Source organism: Abramis brama (genome assembly GCF_963993115.1).
Source record: "Abramis brama genome assembly, chromosome: 20".
NCBI lineage: Eukaryota > Metazoa > Chordata > Actinopteri > Cypriniformes > Leuciscidae > Abramis > Abramis brama.
The window spans coordinates 17,257,544-17,283,848 of NC_139982.1; the positions used below are offsets into that span (position 1 = coordinate 17,257,544).

General features: G+C 37.6%; 1 protein-coding gene across 1 annotated transcript; it reads left to right on the forward strand.

The window, feature by feature from the left end:
- Positions 1–1,797, forward strand: c2cd4a (C2 calcium dependent domain containing 4A). Its single transcript, XM_084094435.1, has 2 exons — positions 1–145; positions 262–1,797. The coding sequence occupies exon 2, from the start codon at positions 293–295 to the stop codon at positions 1,664–1,666; it is 1,374 nt and encodes a 457-aa protein (XP_083950561.1). The 5' UTR covers positions 1–145; positions 262–292; the 3' UTR covers positions 1,667–1,797.
- Positions 1,798–26,305: the final 24,508 nt, after the last annotated feature.

Here is a 26,305-nt window from a genome sequence, read left to right on the forward strand (position 1 = left end):
AGAAAGAGAAGCCAGTCTAACAGGAGGGCCTGCTGATTAGAGACTCCTGGCTATCACCCTGAAGACCTTGTTTAATGCAGCGTATAGAACAAGGACCTGTCTGAACAGACACTCAATTCCTTCACCGGAGAATCGGGTACACAAGGTAAGCAGCATACTAAATGTTTTGGCATTAAGATATAAAGACAGACACCTAATGTACAATTTTGGAATAAAACTAAGTGGACCAGACTTATAACCAGAGATATTTTATTTTTGCAGTGTTTCTAACTTGAGTGCAAACTGAATTCCCATGTGGGTGGTAGAGAAGATCAGAGTGTCCGTCGAAAGGACCAACTTGCCACTTTCCGTAACGGAATACAGCTTCAAAATCGGAGACATCATGTTTGGAGACAAGTCATCCATTGAGAAAGCCAAGAAAGGCTTGCTGTGTCCGAACATCATTACCCCGGACACCATCCCAGAGTTCTGCATTCCCCCCAAGATCTCAAGCCCAGTGGAGGGCAAGAGTATTGAGCAGGGGAGGCCGACTCCATGCATCCAAGTGTCTCCATGTGAGAAGGGAAGTCCAAAGAGAGAGGTCAATAACCGAGAGCTACACAATAACCATATCATCCAGGTGGAGAGTGTTGAGGATGGACCATATGACAATGGCTGTAGTGATGAGGAAACCACCAATGCTGATCCTCAAAGCCAGGCTGCACTTTCCCTGCCTCACTTAGCTAAAGCTCAAACCTGCTATGGCTTCTGCACCTTGCTGGAAAGTCCCCACACCAGAAGAAAGGAGTCCCTCTTCCACAATGACCCTAACTCCAGTGGAATCCCCTTGGTTCTTCCCCGGAGTAGATCGAACACTTGCTCCAAATCTTCCATGCCATCTTCCCCCATCCTGCCATCGTCAAGCTCCCCCTCTTCCTTTAGCCTGAATGCTCTTGCTTCCAGACTTTCTCCAAAAGGCTTCACCCTGCACCGACAGGGAACTCTGGATAGCGATACTACCTCCTCGGCAGAATCCTCCCCCTTCAGTTCTCCTCTATTGAACAGATGCCCACCAAAGTCTTCTCTCCTCAAAGTGCTTAGCCATGAGAAAATCCTCTACCGTAACCTCCGGAAGGCTGCCATGTCCAGAAACAATTCCTTATCGACGGACGAGAGCAGCTCCACGGACAACAGCCCCAACATCATGAGGAGAGCATCTGACGGCCTTGTAGAACCTCTCCAGTGTGGTTTCAGCTTGGCACCTCCGGCCATCTTCCCCATGGACTTGGTTCTGCACCGGGAGAGGGTGATGAAAGAGAATTTGGTGCCTGTTGGAAGGGATGGGACCTTGCGGTTGTCAGCAGAGTACTGCCCTGAAAACCAGAGACTGCGCGTCCGCCTCATTAGCGCAGAAGGCCTGTATGCTCTGTCTGTGGACCCTAAAAGCATTAACTGCAGCGTCAGCCTCTCTATCATGCCCGGAAAAGTCCAGAAACAGCGCAGCACGGTTATCAGGAAGAGCCGCAATCCAATCTTCAATGAGGACTTTTTCTTTGACGGTATATCGGAAGATGATCTCTGCCAGAGGACACTTCGATTCAAAGTCGTAAACAAGATGTCCACAATGAAAAGAGACTATATTCTGGGCAACTGTGATCTTCCTCTCTCCAGCATTGTCACATTATAAATCCCACTGATCCAAACTGCTTAATTTATTGTGTGTGAGAGTGAGCATGCATGTATTTGTATGTATTATATTACGTTTTATTTATTGCCAAATCTCTTTATCTGCCAAAGACTTGTTTTTTATTAAACAACAAAAACTATATCAGTCTTGTGGTCTTTTGTTCTTGACGGGAAGCATAATTGTAGGTATTCAGTCAACAAATAATAATTTATTCATGATGAGAACATCTGTGACTGAATCAAAGCACGGCAGTCTTAAAAGGTTCTTAATTTCCGTAATGGCCTCCATTGTTCCTTGTCTCATCTTGAGCGGCTTGATTGCCGCTACACTTTTGCACGTAACTAGATTTTTAAATGCAAGATACAAATGTTGATTACTTAAATTGATGGAGAAAACACTAAACAATTGCTCTTGTGGCAAATGAAAACATATTTGTATCAGTCAAATAAGGCTGCCTTTTTAACTATTTCCTTAGGCAAAATACACCTTGTAAAGTTAATCGATGTGGCTTCCTTTTTCCCAACACTGAGATATTTCTTGGGGAGGTGTTGTAATAAGCAGGTTTTAAAATGGCCTGTCAGTGGGATCTGAAATTCACAATTACAGTAGCAATACCTTAATACTGTGCTTCCTCCGGGCTACACATAAAAGAGCAGTAGTAAGACATTTGAGACATCAGTAATAGCTAAATGGTGAGGCTTACCATTCACTGATCTTTCATTGGACGAGGTAAATAATAACAAGGCGGCACTGATTGCAAAATAACTCACCTTCTCTGATTTCCTATAAGCCTGTTGTTTCCTGCTGACCTTTGCAGGGATTATAATAAAGTAACTTGAGACAGAGATGGCTCATGCTCATTAAACCATCTGGGTTTCCCACCCCCTCCTCCTTTTTTCAAACAGGCTTGCTGACTAGGCCAAGGCTTGCCAGCTTGGCAAGCAATTAGCATTAATAGAAGCAAGGGTATGATTTTCCGCTGATCTAGAACAAGTTAATCCCACTTAAACCCCTATACTTCAAGAGGTAAATTGATTCCAGATCGGTATGAAAGCCTGATTTCTAAGTATAATGATGAAACAATCAGGTTTTGGGTGTACGATAGTGGAGTTCATCCTCCTGTGCAGTTTGAGCTGCAAAACGACCAACTCCATTAAAATTGCGTAGAATTACCTCAGTCATGCTAGCTAGCAGTCACAGAAAATGTTGCTTAAAGGGGACCTATTATGCAAAATTTACTTTTACATGGTGTTTGAACATAAATGTGTGTCGGCAGTGTGTGTACCCAACCACCCTATAATGGTAAAAATCCACCTATACTCCTCTTTTTTAAATCCCCATTAAGCAGCGTCTCAGGCCATGTCCACACTAATACGTTTTCATTTGAAAACGTATATTTTTCTCTCCGTTTTGGCCTTCCGTCCACACTGACATGGCGTTTTTATTAATGAAAACGAAGCTTTTTGAAAACGCACTCCAAAGTGGATACATTTGAAAACGCCGTTTTCACGTTGTAGTGTGGACTGTGAAACCGGTGGTGTTTAAAAACGATGACGTAAATTTAGTCATGTGACGCATATTGTACCAATAGATATTCATGTTTATACCAGTATTGTGCCTGTTATGTGCTATTCACTTTCACACTGTTGATAAAAATATTATTCATTGCACACTCTTCATATCACAGTCCTGCAAAGATGACAGAATTTACTCACATTTGATGTCCTGTGGCAATACATGAGAGCAGTCGCGTTTTAGACCAAACATATGGTGACTGCGTGCGACCTGGACCGCATCAGTGAGTGGTGAGATTTTTTACTAAATAAAATTATCCTGTCAGAAGAATTGCGCGATAACTTCATTATTTATTTTTCCATCTGAATCATATCAGTGATCTTTTGTGGGGTTTTACACATGCGCAGTAAGGTGAATTTAGCGTTTTCAGGCGTTTTTCAAAAGTTTCTCATCCACACTGTGAAACGTCCGAAAACGCCTGAAAACGCTAGTTTGGACGGAGAGCATTTATAAACGAAAACGCCGTTTTCAAATGTATCCGGATTAATGTAGATGTAGCCTCAGAACAAGCCGTTTTGCAGACTCTAGCAATGTGACGTCGCAAATGCTTAGGACTCTCGATTGCTGACGGACTCTGCCCTATTAGCATAGACCCCGCATTGAGTGAGCTGTACACAGTCCGCCATGTTTATCTCCTCGTAAGAAAGTGTATTCTTATTAAAACGACTAAAGTTATTCAGTCAAGAGTAGTGAGTGATTTTCTGTTTTTCTTTTGTTTTTTGATTCATATTAACATCATATATAGAAGTAGAAAATGCATATTATGCTGCTGTCAATTTAATACACATATCTAATAAACGCATAAATTTCATTGCTGTATACTTTCACAGACATAACCAACCGTGTTTATATGAATGTTGTGTGTTTTTGACATAACCTTATGTGTATTTGACAGTTTAAGCGCAGTAAGACATGAAAGAGAATTTTCTGACAGACAGCTTTCTGTGCGCATGCTTCGGATGTGTGCACTCAGTAAAGCCAATATCAGAAGTTTAGACTGATATGGCTTTAGAACGCATGCCGATAATAAACTTTCATGATGATGAAGAACTGCAATGTCACGTGAGCGTGACCCAATAGAGATCATAATCAAAACCAAACAGATGTTTCGATTTTTGCCAGAGTATCCGAGGCATGAGCTGTACAGGCTCCGCCCTCTTCTGGGGAGTAGCAGCTCATTTGCATTTAAAGATACATGCACAAAAAACTGCATGTTTTTCCTTCCACTCAAAAATGGGCTTTTACAACATGGTATAATAAATGATCTGTGGGGCATTTTGAGCTGAAACTTCACATACAGATTCTGGTGGACACCTGAGAAATGTTATATAACATCATGTAAGAAGGGGCATCTACTTTTCTACAAAGTCCCTTTTAAGTCCCTTTAAGATCATGACAGACCCAGGAATAATAACCGTTTATATTAAACTCCTTAGACTCTGATCATTTTGCTTTAGTGCGAGTATAATACTATCCTGCGGAAAAGCACTTTGATCACATAACACTTTGAAGCACATGGGTCTGTCATGTGCTTCGCTGGCAGAGCTGTCGCATTTATGCATGTCCAGGAATACTTGAAAACAAAACTGCGTACAACCTGCTCTGTGCGCTCTTATGCATGGCATCAATATGCAAAAAGAGAGATATAGTGGGAATGAATGAAAGATGAAAGCCTCTTAACATATACATGAAGAGCGCACATATCCATAACCATCAGAATATGCATAACATGTTTAACAGATGGTCATGGATGACTGTTTTAATCATTTCATTAAGACTAATCTAATAAGAGTTGTTTAGGAGGCAGTTAATATCCAAATGTGACTACAAAAATAATGAATAATTATATTTTTATTTATTTTCTTTATTTACTTAACCAAATACTTTTAGAATATAATTTTTATGTAATTATTATTTAAAATGGAATTATAAACTATTTTTTTAAAAACATTTTCTAGGGTTTTCTAGGTGGTTGATGGAGTGTTTCTTTGTTGTTGCATGAGTGGTTAGGGTGCCTTTTTCAATGCACGTATTTGGGACGTTTTATTGTCCGCCAGGCAGTTCAATCATGTCAACATGTACGAAGAATTGTATAATTCTAATTTATAATGTAGACTACTGTAAATATCAAATGTGCAAGCTGGAAATGCATGTAAAATGCATAAAATAGCACAGCAGATTTGCTACAACTTATTTGTTTATCCTCACAGTGCAAGAAATGACTCCCCGAATCATCCCTGTTTGTGACAACTGCACTGGTCCTCTTTAGAGAGATGGCAGATATACTTCATTCACGTTTTTTTCCCCAGAAAGTCCAGAGAGAAAATGAGAAAAAGAGCTCACAGTTGCCAGGCAACTCCTTTCAGCATGGTTAGGCCCAATGCCTTGCCACGTTGAGCTCTGCACAGTTAGGCACTGTCAATAGCAATCACTGTTATTTGTTTGGCCTTCCAGATGAATTAACTGTTCTTTTCTTCCCTGTTCTGCATTTTTTTGATTATTGTGCAGAAGTCTTTTTTTTATGTACTCAAATCAAATTAAATTAAGCATTTGATTTATGAGCAACCAGCCTGGCCGAGCGCATCTGGTTTGTAGAAAAGTAGATTTGATTATAGATGTTTATTTTATGTATAATTTCTCCATTTTAAACCAGTGTTTGTGACAGGCAAAATATTGGTTTGATCACATTATTTACTAACTACATCCACTTTACGTTTGCTGGTTGTTGCTTATTTGCTTAAATTATTAAATTGTCTTTTCTTGTACTTCCACTTAGCTAAGAGGCCCAAAGTACAGTTCTTACCTCAGCAGTCTATTTATTAATAGTCTAGCTGGTTGTTTTTAGATAAAAGTAGACAGGACCATAAACTTATTTTGTGCAGTGATAAGCATGGCTTTCAACAGAACTGATGTATCATTAAGAGCATCCGTTGCTATTTTAAGTTAATGTTATCTGTGGTTAAATATTAAGCTAAAAGCTCTTAGTCTGGCTCTGGGGATGAGCGCTATAAAGAAGGACTGAGAAATGTGCAATGAAAATGCAAACTAAGACACATATTAAAACATTTAGTTTTAAAGGTTAAAAGTAAAGGTTTTAAATGTGCCCCAGCACTTAATAATTTACAGGTCAATTCAAAATTGACAACACTGCCATATTTAATGTATTTTAATGAAAATTCAACTGGAATAAACCCCTTTAGGGTGGTGCAAAACAACTTGTTTGGGTTTATTTTATTTTGCAATAATGACCGGCTCTCCGTACATAATCCTTTACTTTAACAAACATGCTCCATGTTGCTTCGAGACTTTTCTCGAATTCATTATGAGGTTCTTTTGAGAAGCCCCCTCTTTTTTTTTTTTGCATTAGTGACGTACATGTAACCCCCCTCTGGTGAGCACATGAAAGAGAAAGACCACCGTGCTATTGTGCTCAGGATGCTTTGTGCAATGGGTTTTCTCAGTCTGGATTACCGTCATCATTTCCTCTGTTGCACCCTCCGCCCCCTTCGCACATAGATCTGAACAATGTTGATGGCTTAACAGGCAATTGCAATAAAGCCTGTGTGGGAGCAGATATATCATCCATCTTTGTATTCCATGTTGATTCAGCTGACACGGTTGTGTTGCAAATGCGGATTTACAGGTGGTTCCCACTGCCTGTTGGCGGCTGATTGCCACGTGTTGGATTGCTATTCAAATCAAAGTGTGCCGTGATTAGGACTTTTCCTATTTAAACATAATTTTATAGAGATTTCTATAAAGTGTATTTTAAATAAATAATTGGTTACTCAAATACTAAATTATTTTAGTGAAAAAAACTTAAATACTGTACATTTTAGACAAAATTAACCTTTGGATTTTTAGTCAATTATTTTGGTATGTTATTGGTAGGTTATGAAGTTAAAAAAGTGAATTATTGCTGTGATATTTACTAAGCCACTGAATAATTTTTTTGGACCAGCTGGAGTTTGTTTTTTAAGCGTGCAGGGCGACCAGCCAGTAGAGCATTACAATAATCTAGCCTTGAGGTCATGAACGCGTGAACTAACTTTTTCACATTTGTCATATGTTGTAATTTACATATATTTTTAAGATGGAAGAATGCGGTTTTACAGATGCTAGAAACGTTCAAATGAAAGATTGGTATCAAAGAGCACACCCAGGTTCCTAAACGACGACAAAGACTTGACAGAATATCCATCAAGCATTAGACATATTTTTGGTCCAATAATTAGAATCTCTGTTTTTTCAGAATTAAATAGTAGGAAATTACTAGTCATCCAATTTTTTAGATCAGCTATGCATTCCGTTAATTTTGTGCATTGATAAGTTTCGTCGGGGAGCAAAAAAATATACAGCTGAGTATCATCAGCATAACAGTGAAAACTAATGCAATGCTTCCTAATGATATCTCCCAAGGGTAGCATTACAGGGTGAAAAGCAACGGTCCTAGTACTGAGCCTTGAGGTACTCCATACTGAACTTGTGATTGATAAGACATCTCTTCGTTTACTGCTACAAACTGATAATGGTCAGATAAATATGATTTGAACCATGCCAATGCAATTCCACTAATGCCAACATAATTTTATTCCAAAATATTCAAAGTCTATTCAAAAGAATGTTGTGGTCGATAGTATCAAATGCAGCACTAAGATCACGTAACACTAATAGAGAGATACAATCACGATTGGATGATAAGAACAAATCATTTGTAACTCTAAAGAGAGCAGTCTCAGTAGTATGATACGGTCTTATTAGTGAGCCAGGAATTGAATTGTCCTCTCCCCTTGGAGACGATATGCTGTACCTGGCTGGAATGTTCTGCCTGGCTAGTCACGCTAATATCTGAGGGTTTTAACATCTGAAGATGAGATGAACACCACAAGAACAGACAGATCAATCGCATGATTCCAGGCTCATTACTAAAGTCACAGTTACGACAGACCAGAACAGTCACCATTAAGGCTGATTTATACTTCTGCGTCGGACCTACGCCAGAGCCTCAACGCTGTAGGCTACGCGTCGGTTTCATTTATACTTCTGCGTCGTTGTCCGTGTTGACGCGCAATTACACATGCAGAGGGAGCATGTGAAACCTGATGGAGGGGTTCTAGCAGACAAATCACAGCGCTTGCGGTCCACGTAGAATTGATGCGTTGTTACATTTTTAGAGAGGTGCATGTCAGGGTACGCGTGCTACACACAGCCTACGACATAGCTATGGTGTGAGTTAGACGCAGAGGTATAAATTGGGCTTTACGTCAGTACCTTAAAAGCGACAGTTTCAGCTTGTCTTGTTTTTCCATAAAGAAAAGAAAACTCGGAAATGGGCAAAGTGGGTGAGGTGAGCTAATGCTATCAACAGGAAAATGTTGGTCTTATCTGAGCTTTGACAGGAGAGACTTGTAGTAAAGCTGACTAGAATGCGGTTCTGACGTGGATATTGAACAGATTTAAAGCCAAACATACTGTCGATGTGATGATTTAATGCATAGCAACACCTCTGTTTTGTGAAAACATAACGATTAGCTTGTCACTTGTCCACCTCATTAATAAATGTGTGGACACATTTTCATCATAAGCCGGTTATTAGCTATCGGTTATCCGTGAGAACAATGTTTATTATGTCCGACATCACTGTCAGTCACATCTGGCTGTATTTGCACTCTATGAGAGTCAACATGGACTGCATTTGACAACTGGCAAATTTACTTCCTGATCTCTGTAATGGCCATGACATCATGCTGTTAGCTATCTAGATTGCTGTTGTTATTGGACCAGATAACTTTGATACCACACATAGACGGATGGTGCATTCTGTCACGAGGAATGACAGTTGCAGATGCCACTTTATTACCACATTTAATTAATGATGGATTTCCCTAAATAAACCTTTGGAGTAGCACTTCCTTGAGTGAATAGAGTAAAAACAATAATTTACGGTAAAGACTCTTTGCTCTTTATCTTTGCTGGCTTCCTTCCATAAGATACCAACAATAGATGTGACACAAAACAAGTGTTCCTTATCGTCTGTTTATATTTTGACAGGCTCTTGGCATAGCTTGCCAGTTTAACTGCTAGTTTATGTTTGAGTTTGCTTTATGTTTTGATTGCTGTCGAGAAGTTATTTGACAGCTAACTCATGAGCAAGTCTCATGACATGGTGAAGTCACAGTGAAGTTTACTTTCATTTCTTCTGGTTGGAAAGAGAGGGATTTGAAAGAACATAGCTTTTAAGCTTTAAGAAAATGTGAGCAGTGCTTTCCCCTGCATACAGTGTTTCTGGTGGTTGCCAGGGTGTTGCTATGCAATTTTTCCTGTGTTTTTGGCACATTACTATGCTGTTGCTAGGATGTATTGTGAGCTGTTGGTTGGGTGTTGCTAAGTGGTTGCAAATGTGTTTTGCTCTTTTAGATGGTAGGGCGTTACTATGCGGTTGCTAAGGTGTTTTGTGTTTTGCTCTTAAGATGTAAGGGGGTGGTTATGCAGTTGCTAAAGTGTTTTGTGTAGGCCTTATTAGCACATTGGACTAAAGTTGTCAGGGCATTACTATGCGGTTGCTAATGTGTTTTGTGTATGACTTTTTAGCACATTGATCTAAAGTTGTATAGTTTTGTATCGCATTGTATCGTAAAGTTGTTTGGGTGTTGCTGTTCAGTTGCTATGGGGTTTTGTGTGTTTTTTTGTTTGTTTGTTTGCATATTGCTCTAAAGTTGTTAGGATGTTTCTATGCGGTTGCTAAATTAAGTGTTTTATGGTGTTTTTTAGCATATTGCTATAAAGTTGTTAGGGTGTTGCAATGCGGTTGCTAAAGTGTTTTGTGGTGTTTTTTAGCACAATGCTATAAAGTTGTTAAGGTGTTGCTATACAGTTACTAAAGTGTTCTGTGGTATTTTTTTTAGCACATTACTATTAAGTTGTTAGGGTGTTGCAATGCGTTGTTAAAGTGTTTTGTGGTGTGTTTTTTGCACAATGCTATAAAGTTGTTAGGGTGTTGCTATGCGGTTGCTAAAGTGTTTTGTGTTTTTTTTAGCACATTGCTATAAAGTTGTTAGGGTGTTGCTATGCAGTTACTAAAGTGTTTTGTGGTATTTTTTTTAGCAAGTTACTATAAAGTTGTTAGGGTGTTGCAATGCGTTGTTAAAGTTTTTTTGTGTTGTGTTTTTTGCACATTGCTATAAAGTTGTTAGGGTGTTGCTATGCGGTTACTAAAGTGTTTTGTATATTATTTTTTTGCACATTGCTGTAAAGTTGTTAGGGTGTTGCTTTGCGATTACTAAAGTGTTTTGTGGGGTTTTTTTTTAGCACATTGCTCTAATTGTTAGGGTGTTGCTATGCGGTTGCTAAAGTGTTTGGTGATGTTTTTTTTAGCACATAGATCTTAGGCCGCAGTTGCTAAGGTTTTTTGAGTATACTTTTTTTTTGCGCATTGCCCTAAAGTTGTTAGGCCATTGCTACGCAGTTGCTAAGGTGGGTTTTTATGCAGATTTTTCTAAAGTTGTTATGGTGTTGCTATGCAGTTGCAAAAGTGTTTTGTGTCAGGATTTTTTAGCAAATTGCTCTAAAGTTGTTTGGGCGTTGCTATGCATTGCAAATGTGTTTTGTGTGCATTTTAGAACATTGGCAAGCAGTCATAAGGGTAATCAGAGCGGTTTCCAGGTCGTTGTTATGCCGTTGCTAAAGTGTTTCTTAGCCCATTGCTACAGTATTTTGTGAGTTTTTTTAATATATATATATATATATATATATTTATATGTATATGTGCAGTTGTTCTCCTTTCTAATCACTTAGGAAAATTATATCACAAGCTCTTCTCAACATGATTTGATGTACAGTCATGTCTATAGCACAAACATCAGGACGAGTTATGCACTGAATTTTTATACTAAGGGTTAGGAGTTTGATCAAAACTATAAGAGCTGTAATAATTCTTGCCACTAATCTATTTAAAAGTCATTGAAGATACTTATTTTCCATTACTGGGGGTCATGAAAGAATTGCCATCCATTAATGCATAACATACAGCTTTCATTATTACATTGTGGATATACTTTTTCTTCAGCTGTGTATCTTTCTTTTGTATCATAAATGTAACATGAAAGTTCCTTGTACAGACTTGTTTGTTCTTGTAAGCCGTAATTATTTTGTGTTCTTGTGCTGGGAATGGGATGCAATGCAAAAAATGGATTTCCCCAACGCAACTGTCTACACCCAAGATCACGAGTTGCTGCATGCATTAATGTAATCGGTGTACACAGTGAAATTAAGCTGTTAAATTATATTCAAGTTCTTCCTGCTTCTACTAAATAGACACACACACACACACACACACACACACACACACACACACACACACACACACATACGCTCTCAGAAAATAAAGTACATAATTGTACCTTTAGGGGTACAATGGCTTGTCACTGGGGCTGTACCCTCAAGGGTACAATATTGTACCTTAACCTTTAAAAGAAACGGTACATATATGTACCTTTTAATGCTTTTTGACCCTCAAAAAGGTACATATATGTACCTTGAGGTCCAATAATAAGCCCTATGGGGTACGTTAGTGTAGATTGTACCTTGGGGGACAGAAATGGACTCCTACTGTACCCCTATTTCTGACCGTGTACAGTTGTGAGAACATTTTGTGGTCTGGCTTCTTCTTTAGGGACTGATTTAAATGTCTTTCAAATCCGAAATACATTTGACCTGAGTGGCGAGCCTCTGTAGGCTGGGTTCCCCATCAAGGTAAAAGCGAGACCTCACTGCAATTTAACATCAATTTATTTGCCTGTCGTGTTAGCCTAGTCATGTGTTTACAGTACATTTAGAGTTAATTGAACTAGTCTGCCTTCTGTATATAGAGTCAGTGTGTCTCGGTCATTGAGAGTAATCAGAAAGCCATGGTTATGAGCGCTGCTTCGTGTTCCTGCGTCACAGCATGGGAAAACGAATCGGCTCAGTCATGCACAATGCCCGTTTGGGGAGTGGCTTCGACATGGCAGCTTGTGCCTGGCTCTCCATCTTTCCACTGGTCCTCGCACTCCCAATAACCGCTTGCATAGATGTTCTCACACTCCTAAGAGCAAGCTTGCATGGATGTCCTTCCATAAAAACACTTGGACTGACTGTATGTTCAATTTTAGGAACAAATTGTGCTCATGGTCTGACTTTTTGTAAAAGATCTGTCATCATATAAGATTTAAAGTGATTTAAAAACAATGCTGGGTTGTTTCAACTCATGTTTGAGACAAATATGGACAAACCCAACCGTTCGGTTTAAAATTTTAATTTAATCATTTAAACCAACGGTTGGGTTTGTCCATATTTGACCCAAACATGGGTTGAAACACTCATTTTTTAGAGTGTATTAATTTGACATTTTCTGGAGAACATGTGAGGGGTGTTGGCCTGTCTTAGCAGTTGCCAGGGTGTTGCTGTGTGGTTGCTAGACAAAGAATTGCTATGGTGTTTTATGTGAATTTTAGATCACTGATATGCATTTGCAAGGTTGTTCTGGGTGGTTAACTGCATAACTATGCGGTTTCTAAGGTGTATTGTGGTTTTCTGGGTTGTTGCCAGGGTGTTGCTATACAGTTGCTAAGATGCTCTGTGTATTTAATACATTTCTCTGCATTTGCTGGTGTTCTGAGGGTTGACAGGGCATTGATTGATATGCGGTTACTTGGGTGTTTGGTTCTGTTTTAGTACTTTTATGTTTTGTATTTCTATGCAACTGCAAGGACACTGATGTGTAGTTTCTAAAGGGTTTTGTGTGGTTTCAGGGTGTTGCTATGCAGTTGCTAAGGTGTTGTGTAAGGTGTTTTTTGAGCACATTGCTGAACTGTTGCTTTGGATTTCAGGGTGGTTGCAACTTGCCAGGTAGTTGCTATGTGGTTTCTAGGACACTGATATGCCTGGTTAGGTGTTTTGTCTGGTTTTCTGGGTGGTTGCCAGGGTGTTGCTATGCAGTGACTAAGGTGTTGTCGTGTAAGATTTTTTTTAGCACGTTGCTGCACAATTGCTTTGGTTTTCAGGGTGGTTGTCAGGGTGCTGCAATGTAGTTGCTAGGACTAATATGTGGTTGCTAAGATGTTTTGTGTGGTTTTCTAGGTAGTTGCCAGGTTGTCGCTAGCAGTTGCTTCGGTGTTTGATATGCCTGGTTAGGTGTTTTGTGTGGTTTTCTGGGGGGTTGCCAGGGTGTTGCTATGCAGTGGTTTAGGTATTCTGTGTTTTTAGCACATTGCAATACAATTGCAAGGACAGTGAAATGGGGTCACTAAAGTGTTTTGTTTTGTGTGTTTAGCACATTGCTATGCAGTTACTAGGACACTGATATACCTGGTTAGGTGTTTTGTGTGGTTTTCTGGGTGGTTGCCAGGGTGTTGATATGCAGTGGCTAAGGTGCTCTGTGTTTTTAACACATTGCAATGCAATTGCCAGGACAGTGATATGTGGTCGCTAAGGTGTTTTGTGTGGTTTCTGGATGTATACTATGGTGTTGTGGGTGGTTGACAAGGCATCGCTTGGTGTTGATAGTTGCTAGGGTATTATGGGTGGTTGCTTGGGCATTGGCAGTTAGTTGCTAAGGAATTCCAGGTGGTTGCTAAGTAGTTGTTCTTTCTTAAATGTAATTAAATTATGACAAGGATGAGTTTGAGTCTGATTACTATGCTCATATTTGTCTGACCTTTTGACTAAACACTTTTTGCACATTTGCCATTATTAACTCCTTGTCAATTACAGTGCAGGTTTACATTACACTTTGCACTCCAGTGAACCTTTCAGCTTCATTTATATATTTGGTTTACTTGGAGATCACAATGTTCCTCTGTCATGTTTATTACTTGATGACATGCTAAACGTATCCCAAATCAATTGATTTTGCCAACCATTCAGAAGCTAGTTTGAAGAGTTAAGCATACTCTCCTATCTGACCTTATAACAATTCTTCTTACAGTCTGCCGCTATCATTTATTATTGCAGGTGTGGAAGACTCTATGACAACTGGGCTAACAGTACAGTAGCCTACACATATGAGTTCATTTAAAAAGGGCTGAGTTCACTGGCTCTCCAGTGAAAGTATAAAGGGGTTATTAGGTTTGTTGGGCATGTGTGAGTCTCGCACGTACTGGATCCTTCTGGAGACGACTGCAGCTGCACTGTTTTATGTAGACACTGTAATTCTGACACACACCTACATGCTATAGAGGTGAAATCAACCATGACCAGCTCTGACATCAATGACAAGATGCTGGTTATAGTACACTCAATCTAATTATAGTTTTCTAAACAGGATACACCTTTTAGACATGACGCATGTGAGAACATGTATGATGTGAAGCTTCTGGCAATATCCTTGGCTTACACATCCATGCCGGCCTAAGGGTGATTCTTCAACTCCACCGTGAAAAAAAGGCACAGTGATTGTTTTAAATAAAAAGATTGTTTTCAATACTTTTTTTCTTTAAATGGTAAAACTAGTTGTACTGAGGAAAAGTAATGATTATGATTTACATTTCTTTTTATGTTTTGTGGAGATCTTTGAGCATTTTATAGTTAAAAGTAACTTATTACATTTATGTTTTTTATTATTTATGTTTTCATGGATTAATAAATATATGTCATAAAAAACAAATATTTTCAGTTAGAAAGTGTCTATTTGAAAGTGATTAATGGTTATAACATATTTTTATGTTATTTTGTGGAGATTTTATGGTATTTTGTGGTTAACATTTTTTTTTTTTCAAATTGTTTTTAAATTTACATGATTTATGATTGTTTTTTTAAGGAGTCATTTTTTATGACATAAAAAAGTGTCTGATTGAAAGATTTTTTTTTAGAAGTGTTAATGAATTTTTTTTTAACTAAAAAATATACAGTACCTGTTTCCTGGTTTTATGTTATTACCACAACATTGACTAAAATCCCTGTTCTATAAATTTGCATCAAATCACTTATAATTACAACCAAATAATACATTTATATGAGAATTCACAAGAAAAATGTAAGTTTGAAAGATTTGTTAAATATAAGATGGGATATTTCAAGTTTTTTCTTTTTCAAATTCATGTGATTTATGGGATTCTATAGGCAAAAATGTATTGTGATAACATTACAAAAACTATAGCTATAGTCCTGACAAGTTAAAAAATGTTATCACACATAATTTACGCAATGAATATATATGTGGTGTTTTCCTCTTAAATTGTTACTTCATTTTTTCCCTAGTCATCAGTCGTGTGTGAGATATTTGGCATTACGGATATGATCTAATTTTTCCCCTACTATATATTAAGTCAGTGTTTCTTTACTCAGATAAACTCTATGGTAATCTCTTTTTGGTGATTGATCCTATGGGGGGTTTGATCAGTGCAAATAAGCTATGCCTCCATCTCCATAGCACAACAGGTTCCTTGTGATGCCCGGTTAATTATAGGGCAGGATGTTACATCATATTTTCTTAATAGCCTTTAGACAGACTGCAAACAGCACCTGCTAGAGGCCCAGGCATCAGCCCTGTCACTGACGGTTATATGGCATGGAAAGTTGGTTGAATTCCTGGATCACGTGAAACTCAGTGAATGTTGATTCAGGGCTGACAGCAAACAGAGAGCATTGAGCTTACACTGTAAAAAGTGCTAACCTATCAGTAAAGAGCTTTTTATACCTGATTTAACCTATAAAAAATAGTTTTGTTGGCATAAATGAATGTATTTAAGATGATATTAAATAATCAGCAATAATTAATAATCAGAGATATTAAATACATTTTTTGAAACCAGTTCATTTAGATGTTACCATTTTTCAGTGTATAGTACAATCTAAAGCTCAAAACATAGAGTAATAATTTGTAAACAGTCATATTTTTACGTGATGTTAATTGTTTGTGTGATGTTAATTTTAAAATTGTTTTTCAGTTAAGCATCAAAGCTAAACAATCAATAAATTCTATTTATAAAAAAATATTAATCAAATAAGCCAAATGTCTTCATAATTCTATTTTCCATAACTTTATTTAATTCAAAACACCGGACAGAAGCAATCACCAAGAGTTGCAAACAGGTAGATGCAGTTCATCAATAAAGCAAATGGAACATGGGAAGGAAATCTTTCCAAATTAGCATTAAAAAAGCACCTTTGTGCCCGAATGTCTTTTCTCTTGATCTCATCCATGGCAACACGGGAAAGGCTGGGAGAAAAAAACTTGGAGATCCTGCCTTTCATCTGAGAGAGGCTTTTATCCACACTGATATCAGCTGGGTTTTTTTCCCCTCAGATTTTGCAAGTATTTTTATATTATGTTATATCAATTATAATTTCTTACACACACACACACACACACACACACACACACACACACACACACACACACACACACACACACACACACACACACACACACACACACATATATATATATATTTATATATAAAACTAAAATTGAAAATTTTCAGGTACAGAATTTAATAAAGTAATCAAATGTAAAATAACAGTGCTTAGTCTTCACTGTATAAATTAAACAGATTAATCCGTATTAAAGTTACAAAAGTTATTCAGTCTAGAGCAGTGAGTGATTTTTCTTTGTTTTTTGTTGTTTGATTAACATTAAGAACAGACGGCAGCAGAAATGGCTGCTGTCATTTTAAAAGCGAATGCATGGATCGAATATACTGATGAAACGTGTGTTTTCTTTCTCAACTGTTTATGTTCACTTAAGACATAACTGACTATGATTAGGATTTCTGGACGCGCTTTCGTATGTTGTCATACAGAAAACTTCACACACTGCAAGTAACGAATGGATTTCCCTTTTGAGTCTTCTTGCGCTTGAATATTTCAATAGGCAAGGCTTATACTTTCGTGACGATGCAGCACTGGCCTGTTAACTGTCTTGAGCGTCGCTCACGCTAGTTCACGTTTATGTTCTCACAACATTGCATTTCTAGAATTCATAAAAATATTACCGGCCAAATGGCAATTGACAGTTTCAGATACTTGGCAAAACCTTTATTCTGCCCCTACCATCTGAATGTCGCAGTAAATTGAGACTCAACATCTTCTATTGTTCAATTTTGGTGAGCCTGTGCGAACTGTAGCCTCAGTTTGCTGTTCTTAGCTGTCAGGAGTGGCACCGGTGTGGCACCAGCCACACTGTGTTTCAATGTGTTTTGTGTTCAGATCTTGGTTGTAACGTGTGGTTATTTGAGTTACTTTTGCTCGAACAAGTCTGGTCATTCTCCTCTGACCTCTGGCATCAACAAGGCATTTTCGCCTTTTACTGCCGCTCACTGGATATTTTCTATTTTTCAGATCATTCTCTGTAAACCCTAGAGATGATTGTGCATGAAAATCCCAGTAGATCAGCAATTTCTGAAATACTCAGACCAGCCCGTCTGGCACCAACAACCATGCCACGTTCAAAGTCACTCTTCCCCATTCTGACGCTCAGTTCTTAGATATTTGCGTTAACGTGGCGTTGAACAGGTGTACCTGATAAAGTGTGCTTTGTTTTGAGTGCACATGAACTGCTGACCTGCCAAGTACTGTATATGTAACGTTATGTAATTGTTAATGACACATTGATTGAAGCTACTATAAAGTGTTATAAACAAACTGTGTTGACATTTCTAGCTATAACTATTTTTTACTGGTAATGATTTTTTTATTCCTTGCAGATGACTTTCTGAATATCCTTCTTGCCATCTGGTGACCAGGGCGGTCTCTTATGTCAAATGACGTTCAAGTCTGTCTGGAGTGTCAGATAAATGCCATAAATGTAAATGAGTCTCGAGAGATCCTTTTAGCAATGGGCATATGGCTGTATAAGAAGTAAAATTGCTTAAACCTTAATGATGTTTCCTTGTTCGGATACTTTAATTTGATACTTCACTGTTGGACCAGAGGCTGCTGCTCATTCATGCTCCCTTCCAGAGCCTGAATGCATTTATGCATCAGTGCATACCAATGCCAAACCATCAGCCCTGCATGTGCCACAGCCCTCACGTGAGACTGGCCCATGCACAAGTCGATCATTTTCCAAGCGTTAATTACAGAGAAACATGTTTTGAGTGGAATTATTACCATTTTACTCTTAATTGTATCATAATATGATTGAGCTGTGATGGCAAGATCATAGTATTTTAAGCAGTCTGATTCTATTCAAATGAGGCTCATACAAAATATTTCTAGAGAATTAAACATATGGCGTTACAAAAGATCAAGCAATTAGCCATATTTGACGTCCTCATACTTTACAAAGTAAGTAAAATTTAAATGAAAACACATTTGAGTGAACTTAGAAGTGAACTTTGAGTGAACTTAGAAGTGTTTGCTAAACAAAAACATCACTATTGCAATTTCTCATACTTAGCATACATTTCTCATCCGACTTCGAGTGGCGTTCCAAAAGGTAATTCCAAGCAGGAGGTGGGAAAAATCCAAATTCCGAGCTGTCTGGAACGCAGCATAATGGCGCGTTTGAAACGAGGTTGGAAATGGGGATATTTCAAATGAAAGGTCTCACTTCAGACCTCAGTGAGTTCCAGTCAATTACGTCACATTCACATGTTGGCCACATGATGTCGCAATCACATGACGCAACGAGAACATTTCGTGTTTTTGTGTCAATTATGGGAAAAAGAGAACAAAAATAACATAAAATGCTGCCGTTCCCAAACAGCTGACGAAAAGCAAAACTAGCTCTGGACGAAGCTCTTTGGAAGCAGGACTCGCCGCCATCTTGGAATTGATATCAAATGTTCGCAGGTCGCATGTCTGTTTTCAAGTGGCATTCCAAACATTATTTCCAAGTAGGAGGCGGGGGATATTCAAATTTTTGAACTGTCTGGAGCACAACATAATCTGTTTTCCATCGCACTGTGATGAAAACTGGCCAAGATTTGTGTTTTCGGTCACATGCCCAGAGTCGCTGCTGTTACATAAAACTACGACTGAAAGTCTTGGTTGTGCTCACCAACAGACTTCCTTTCTTCTCCGTAACAAGTGGGTGTCAGAAACGGAAATCTGCGCACCAGAAAAGCCAGGCATATTTCTGCTTTTCTACAAGCGCCACCTACAGTCAGAAAGAGAAATTACATTTTCATTTCACCCGTATGACATTTTTTACACATTGTTCCGAACAGACAAATCGCTTGCGGAAATCAGACTGAATTTGTGTTAGTGTGAACTATTAGTACTTTTAAAGGCTTGTTACCTGTCCCTACCGACATGAATCACAGTTGTGTGGCTTGTTGTGGAGAAGTGTGCTGTAATTTTTCTAGCCAAAATATTTTTATGTAGTGGATGAAAAAAACAAGTAAAATCCAGTATATTTATACTTGGAGGAAATTGAGCTATATAGGACCAGGGTAATACCGTGTATTACCAGGATGCCACTATTTTACTTTGCTGTGTGCTAGTTTTTATGAACTCTGACTTTTTTGTTTTCCACATAGTTATTAGGCCTATGCCACATAAGCATTTCTCTCACCGGCCCTGTAGGTGAAAAAAGAGACACTGTGTGTTTCGGACAAGGCTAATGCCAAATAGTGGGACTGACTCACCTAAACTATATCCAGGTGGCTGACATCTGATCCCCATAATGTGCCACTAAATGAACGATCATCATTTCCCATAGTTAAAAACAAAAAACATGATTACCAATTCACTGAAACAAAACAATAGGCAAGGCAAGTTTATTTATATAGCACATTTCATACACTATGGCAATTCAAAGTGCTTTACAGAAAGGAATTAAAATAATCACAAAATTAGGAAAATTAAAGAAAAAAAAAAGGAAAATTAAAACTAGAAATTAAAGAAATTAAAAGAGATGTATGATACAGTTATAAAATGAATTAAAAGAGTAAATAGATGATACATAGATAAACTTCTCATCTGGCAAAACACCGGACTGTGCGGATTTGTTTGTTTTATAATATGGAACAACAAGTTTGTTGTTATAGTTATTTTGCATACACTAATTGATTTAACGACTAAAGGCACTTGAAATAGCCTTAGCATAATGATTAGCTCTACTAGTGTCGTTTGGTGCCCTTGATCTTCTCTAAAAAAACTGTCGGAGGGAAATTTTGCCATATAGTGAAAGGTTTTGGAGTGGTTTTCTCCGAACACTCAATGCTGTGTTCTCATGCGGCAACAGCTAATGGGTATGACGGCACTATCAGCTGAATGGACGCTGGTTTTTAGCAGCAATAATCTCAATAGGTGCTAATATGATTTTCAGAAAAATTCAAGAGGACTGTTTTAAATGGGCTAAGTACGGTTGGTATCATTCTGTGATGACAGGCTGGTGAAATTTATGAATTCAGAACAATCTAATTTTAGGCATGAGGGACATTTATGGAGTATTAAAACATTCAGGACTGAAAGGATGCTTTGAATTCTATAGAATGGTGAATAAGTGATTTCCCCCTCTGTGTATTAGAATCACTTAGTGTCTTCTTTGGCTTTTAAGCTAGCATATGAGTCATATGACTGAATGGTAATGAAAAAAAGACCTGGCAAAATGTTTTTCATAGCAAATTACATTATATTTTCATGTCATATTTTCAATTATTGCCTAATTCTAAATGCATTATACTGTATAATGTACAATAAGTTGTTTGTTTTAAAATACTGACTAAATTCTTAGCTAAATACTTATTCAAGTAAGTAGTGGATGCTTTTCTATGGCAGCAGCGACCCCTATAGGACTCCAATGGAACTTTATTTAAATAGATGTTTTGGGGCAATATAATGCAGCCTATTAATTTTTCAAATATGTGAATTAATTAGTGATTATTTCTGGAAACCTGAATCCATTTTCATGCCTGGAAGTGTTTAACACATATCACTCTCCACCAGTGGATTCCTCTTCATAAAAACAACCAATCACAGGGTACTTTATAAAAAATGAGAAAATTTTTTAGTAAAGAAAGATTAAAATACAATTTCCAGTCTTTAATGAAATGCAAAGTAGATTGAAGCAGGACATTTGTATTATCATTTTTTAATGCCCCAGTTTTTATTATCAATTAAGTTTATTATAAAAGTTTATATATAAAAACATTGTGCCATAGTTTCCACAAATGGATGGATGGACAGACAGATAGATAGGCTGATGGATGGATGGATGGATAGATAGATAGATAGACAGACAGACAGACAGACAGACGGATAGATAGACAGACAGACGGATAGATACAGATAGGTAGACAGAAAGACAGACGGATAGATATAGACAGACAGACAGACAGACAGACAGACGGATGGACGGACAGATGGATGTATAGATAGATTTTTTGTACATTTACCATAGAAATACAATGGTAGTATGTGAGGTACCCTGGAAATATCAAACTACATCAATATGATATAATTCATACGGTTTTGTGAAAGTTTAAGAAAATACCCTAGTATTATCATCTTATATCATCACTTTACAGTACCATGCATTTCTCTGTAGTCTGTGGTTACTCTTCTTCACCATTATCTGCAGTTATAGAAAATAAAAAATAAAAATATCTATATAAATATAATTATTATTATTTATTTTTTTTGCATTACTACTAATTAGTGAAGTGATCTTTTATAACTTCACCTAGAGTTTCAAAAATAGATGCAGTTATTTTTAAGTCCATCTTAGCAGGGAAGCATATGAAACCACGTCATGTCCTTTTGATCTGTCACCCACCCCGTGTGCTCAAGTAGACCATCAATTTAACCACGGAAGCGCTCAAATAACAGAAGTATCATTGAAGCATGAGTGAAAGCTATTACTGAAGATGTCAAAAATAAACCTGGAAAAGATGTGCCGACGACATCCAGATTTGTTTCACAATACCCCAGTCTAAAGCAGCATCTCTCAGCATAATCAGGTGCTCAGAAAGGCAAAGAGAGGCTCACGATGGGGTCGCTGGTGAAGAGCTTTAAAGTGTTGTTTCTAGAGCTCACGCTGTGAATTCTTCCTTATTTTACCCTCTGTGGTTTTACAAACTGACACACTGAATTTGTTGTACAGTATGCCGGCTCGTGTACATGAATGTATAACTGTATTACATAATGCCAGTTCTACAACAGGTTTTGATTTTGTGTGTACAGTTTTCGACAGAAAGGGCACCGCAATTAGGTCCTAGTATGTTTAACAGTGGAGTATTGTTAACAATATCAGGAGTCATATATATGTTAGCATACCTGTTCATTTCAACGCTTGCAAGGCTCAAGGTTCCAGTAGCACCAGAAATACATGACAAGAATTCTTAACATTTATTTTTGGCTACTTTTGATGGACTTTCATTGGAAAAAGATGCTTTTTGGGCACCAGCGTGTGCTGTATTTACTAGCTAATGCTAGCTGGGCTATGCTAATTAGCCAAACATTGAGAGTTCTGACAAAACAGGTTACAGGACTGCGAAGGTTTGTGTACCAAAGAATTATTTTCAATGAATCTGGTGAAATATATTCCAAGGTTCATTTTCTTACAAATATATATTTCTAAATAGTTTCAATACATGATAATTTACGTTTTAGATTTATTTTAGTCATATGTTTTAGCTGAAATACTACATTGACTATTTTTTATTTAATTTCAGCTTTATTTTAATTAACCCAACTGTTTTTTAATAGTCTTAGTTTTAGCGAATGATAACACCACTGACATTTTAATAACTAACAGCAGATAATATTGTGGGACAATACTCGCCCATATGCATGAGATCATACAAATTAGGCAAGATGTAAAATATATATGAATTGCCATGAAATTGTAATATGGCAATACTGAATATGGGATGATCTAGACCGATTTTTATATGATTCACCCATAAACACCCCATTGTGTGACATTTTATAATGAAATGGTATTAATAGATCCCATTACATTGATTTCTATGGAGATTGAACCATCTGGTGGAACATAGACTGGGGGAAAAGCTAATTCTGAGCTTTAGTGTTGGGCTTTTTACTTGTAGCTCAAGATGTCTTAATGATAAGTGAGGTGACTCATGGGTAATGTGAAATGATCCAGAAAACCCTTTATGGTGTGAGATGTTTTTTTGTAAAAGGGTCGTGCTCATCCTAAATGACCCCTAATGTATCTGCAGTCAGCTCTTAGATTTCTGAATTAATGGATGCAGCTGAATTTACATATTTTTTTTATTGTGGATTGATACACTCACAAAAAAATAAAAATAAATAATAATAATAATAATAATGTATTGAAAATGGTTTAACTTGTAAAAAGAATTTTTGAAAAATGTATGGGTTTTTTTCACACACAATGAAAGTCAATGGGGTCCAATGTTGTTTTGGGCCCCATTGACATACATTGTATAGACAAAAACAGATTTGTGCTCTGCAGAAGAAGTCAAACAAATTTAGTATGACATGTGGGTGAGTAAACAATGTCAGCATTTTCATTTTCGCATGAACTATCCCTTTAAAATTCTGTTGCTTTTAAATGCAGGTAATATAACTCTAATGTGAGCACTGCAAAAAATAAAGTAGGCTTAATGTTGCATGATAAAGAAAGTAAACTGTTTTTTTTACTGTTTGTTTTGTTTTATGGGCTACTGTATATGTATATCCAGCTCTGTGAATCACTGTGTGGGAGAAGAAGCTTATTGCATGAGACAACTAGCCAAAACACACACCCACCAACCTACCGCCAAAGCCATCATTGCAACTACGCTTTCAGTGAAAGACACAACAAGGGGGTGGAATCTATGCCGCTCTCATCTGAAAAGCCTTTTCAGTCGCTGCAATTAACGTAATTTAGACCACACTAAGAATCTGATACTCAATCCTACTCTTTCAAATGAGGAGGTAAAGGCTCTCACTCACATGAATACAAGGAGTTACAGTGGCTAAGCCATTTCTACAAGCAAATACATGTCGGATTTTCTCATATCCACCCAATATTTCAATACATTCACACCAGTATATAGAAATCCTAGACCACAGGGATCAGATATGGCAACAAGCCAATAACGTCAAACCTTGTTGGTGTGAGGATGTCAAGCTTTCGTCACATGACCTGTAAAAACCAATGAAGATTGATTTTACCGATGTAACACCATATTTGATTTGGGCTCAGTATACTTTGATTAATGGCTGAGTGGCATACTCTTGTGAGTAGGTACATATTTTAAACAAGTAATTACTTCATGCCTGCTAAAAAAAGTATTTTCTATATAGTATGAGTGTATGTAGTATGAATGTAATCTGGGCATATACATTCGTCATGCTGTCATTATCATGTGACCTACCAGCCTCAGTTGCATTGCTTTACTGCCTTTCACAAATTCTCTCCCGTGGTCTCATGGGATAGTAATGTGGTTTCTAGTAAGCACACTTCAGAACCTCACTGGATAAAGTAGGTCATTCAGGTACTTTTTGCCTACTTTTTTATGAGTACTGTGAATTTGGACTTCATTTGTCAAATGCTGTTAACTCCAGTCCAGTAGGTGGTAGTAATGCACCAAAACCAGTAAAAGTCACAAGAATATGATTTGATTTGAGAGCGAACCAATTACATTTTTGCTCATACAAAGTGATTATATCGCTTCAGAGAATTTCGATTAAGTCATGATGTTACTTTTACGCTACTTTTTATGACCTGTTTTACCATTTTGAAGCTTTGAAGAATATCATCTTTTTCATTCTAAAGAAGAAAGTTGTACAGATTTGAAATGACACGAGGGGGAGTAAATTATGACAAATTTTCATTTTTAGGAGGATCTGTCCCTTTAAGAGGACACAATTCTTACTATTGACCCTCTACCTGTGAATCACATACAGGATGAAATGCTCCCACATATTCATACAAAACCCCACAGTTAATGGATAATTGCTGAGAAGAGATCTATCTATCTATAAAATGATGACTTAACTGTGTTCCAAACAGGTAAAGAAATAAAGTAAAACAAATGCATGAATTAGGAAAAAGCAAAAACATAAATTGTGTTTGGATTTCCCAGTGGATACAGCATATTGGGTTATCAGAAAATAGAAGCTATATCAAAACCTCCCAGACTTGTGAGAGAAGCCACAGAGAGGCCAACAATACCTTTGAAGGAGCTCCAGAGTTCAGGTGCTCAGAGCAGAATAAAGGTGCAGCAGACAAGCATGTCAAGAGCTCTGCATGACATCTGAGGGTGGCACAAAAGAAGCCAAGACTTTAAAAGAACTGTGTGGAAGCCTGGGAAAAATGGTGAAACAGGCTCGGAATTTTTTGCAAGGCACTGTATATTGCTTGTTTGTTTTCAAGAGCAAGATATTTGTCTTCCCTTATAAAGTACTGAGGCAGTACCATGGTACAGTGATAGAATCAGATGGTAATGCCATGGTATTTTGATATATACCATAGTACTGAATGATCTCTACATTCCTGAATGGTATTTGCTTGGTACTTCAAAGAATACAATGGTAAATTTTGGTAATTTTTTGTGATGTTGTTGATGTTGAATTCTTAGTGTCATCTGTTATAAAGTAAAGGATAAAATAGTTCAGTTTCTTTTAGTCCATGGTCAGACAAGTATCAAAACAGGAATGAAAATTGGATTTCCCTAAACCATTTCATAAATACTCATAAATACTCTAATTTTTGTCTTTTGTTTTCACGTTCTTTTTCGTGCATGCTTACAGTAGGTCTGCTAATTCAGTTTATTCCATAAGACATTGCATTTGTGCCTTTGGGACAGAGCAATCTTACATCATTGCTTGTTAGTTTTATGGAGTTCTGACTGGTTGCTATAGGCTCTTTCTAGGTAGTTCCTAAGGTGTTCTGGCTTGTCAGGGGTACCCAATCCTACTCCTCAAGGGCCAACGGTCCTGCCGAGTGTACCTCCAATCCTAATTAAACACACCTGAACCAGCAAACCAAAGTCTTCAGGAATGCTAGAAACTCTGCAGGATGTTGTTGGTCCTCTAGGAGCAGGATTGGGCACCCCTGTCCAAGGTGGTTGCTAGAGCATTTTAAGAAGCAAGGTGTTCTGAATTGTTGCTAAGGCATTGCTAGGCAGTTTCTTAGGTGTTCTGGCAGGTTGCTATGGTGTTTCT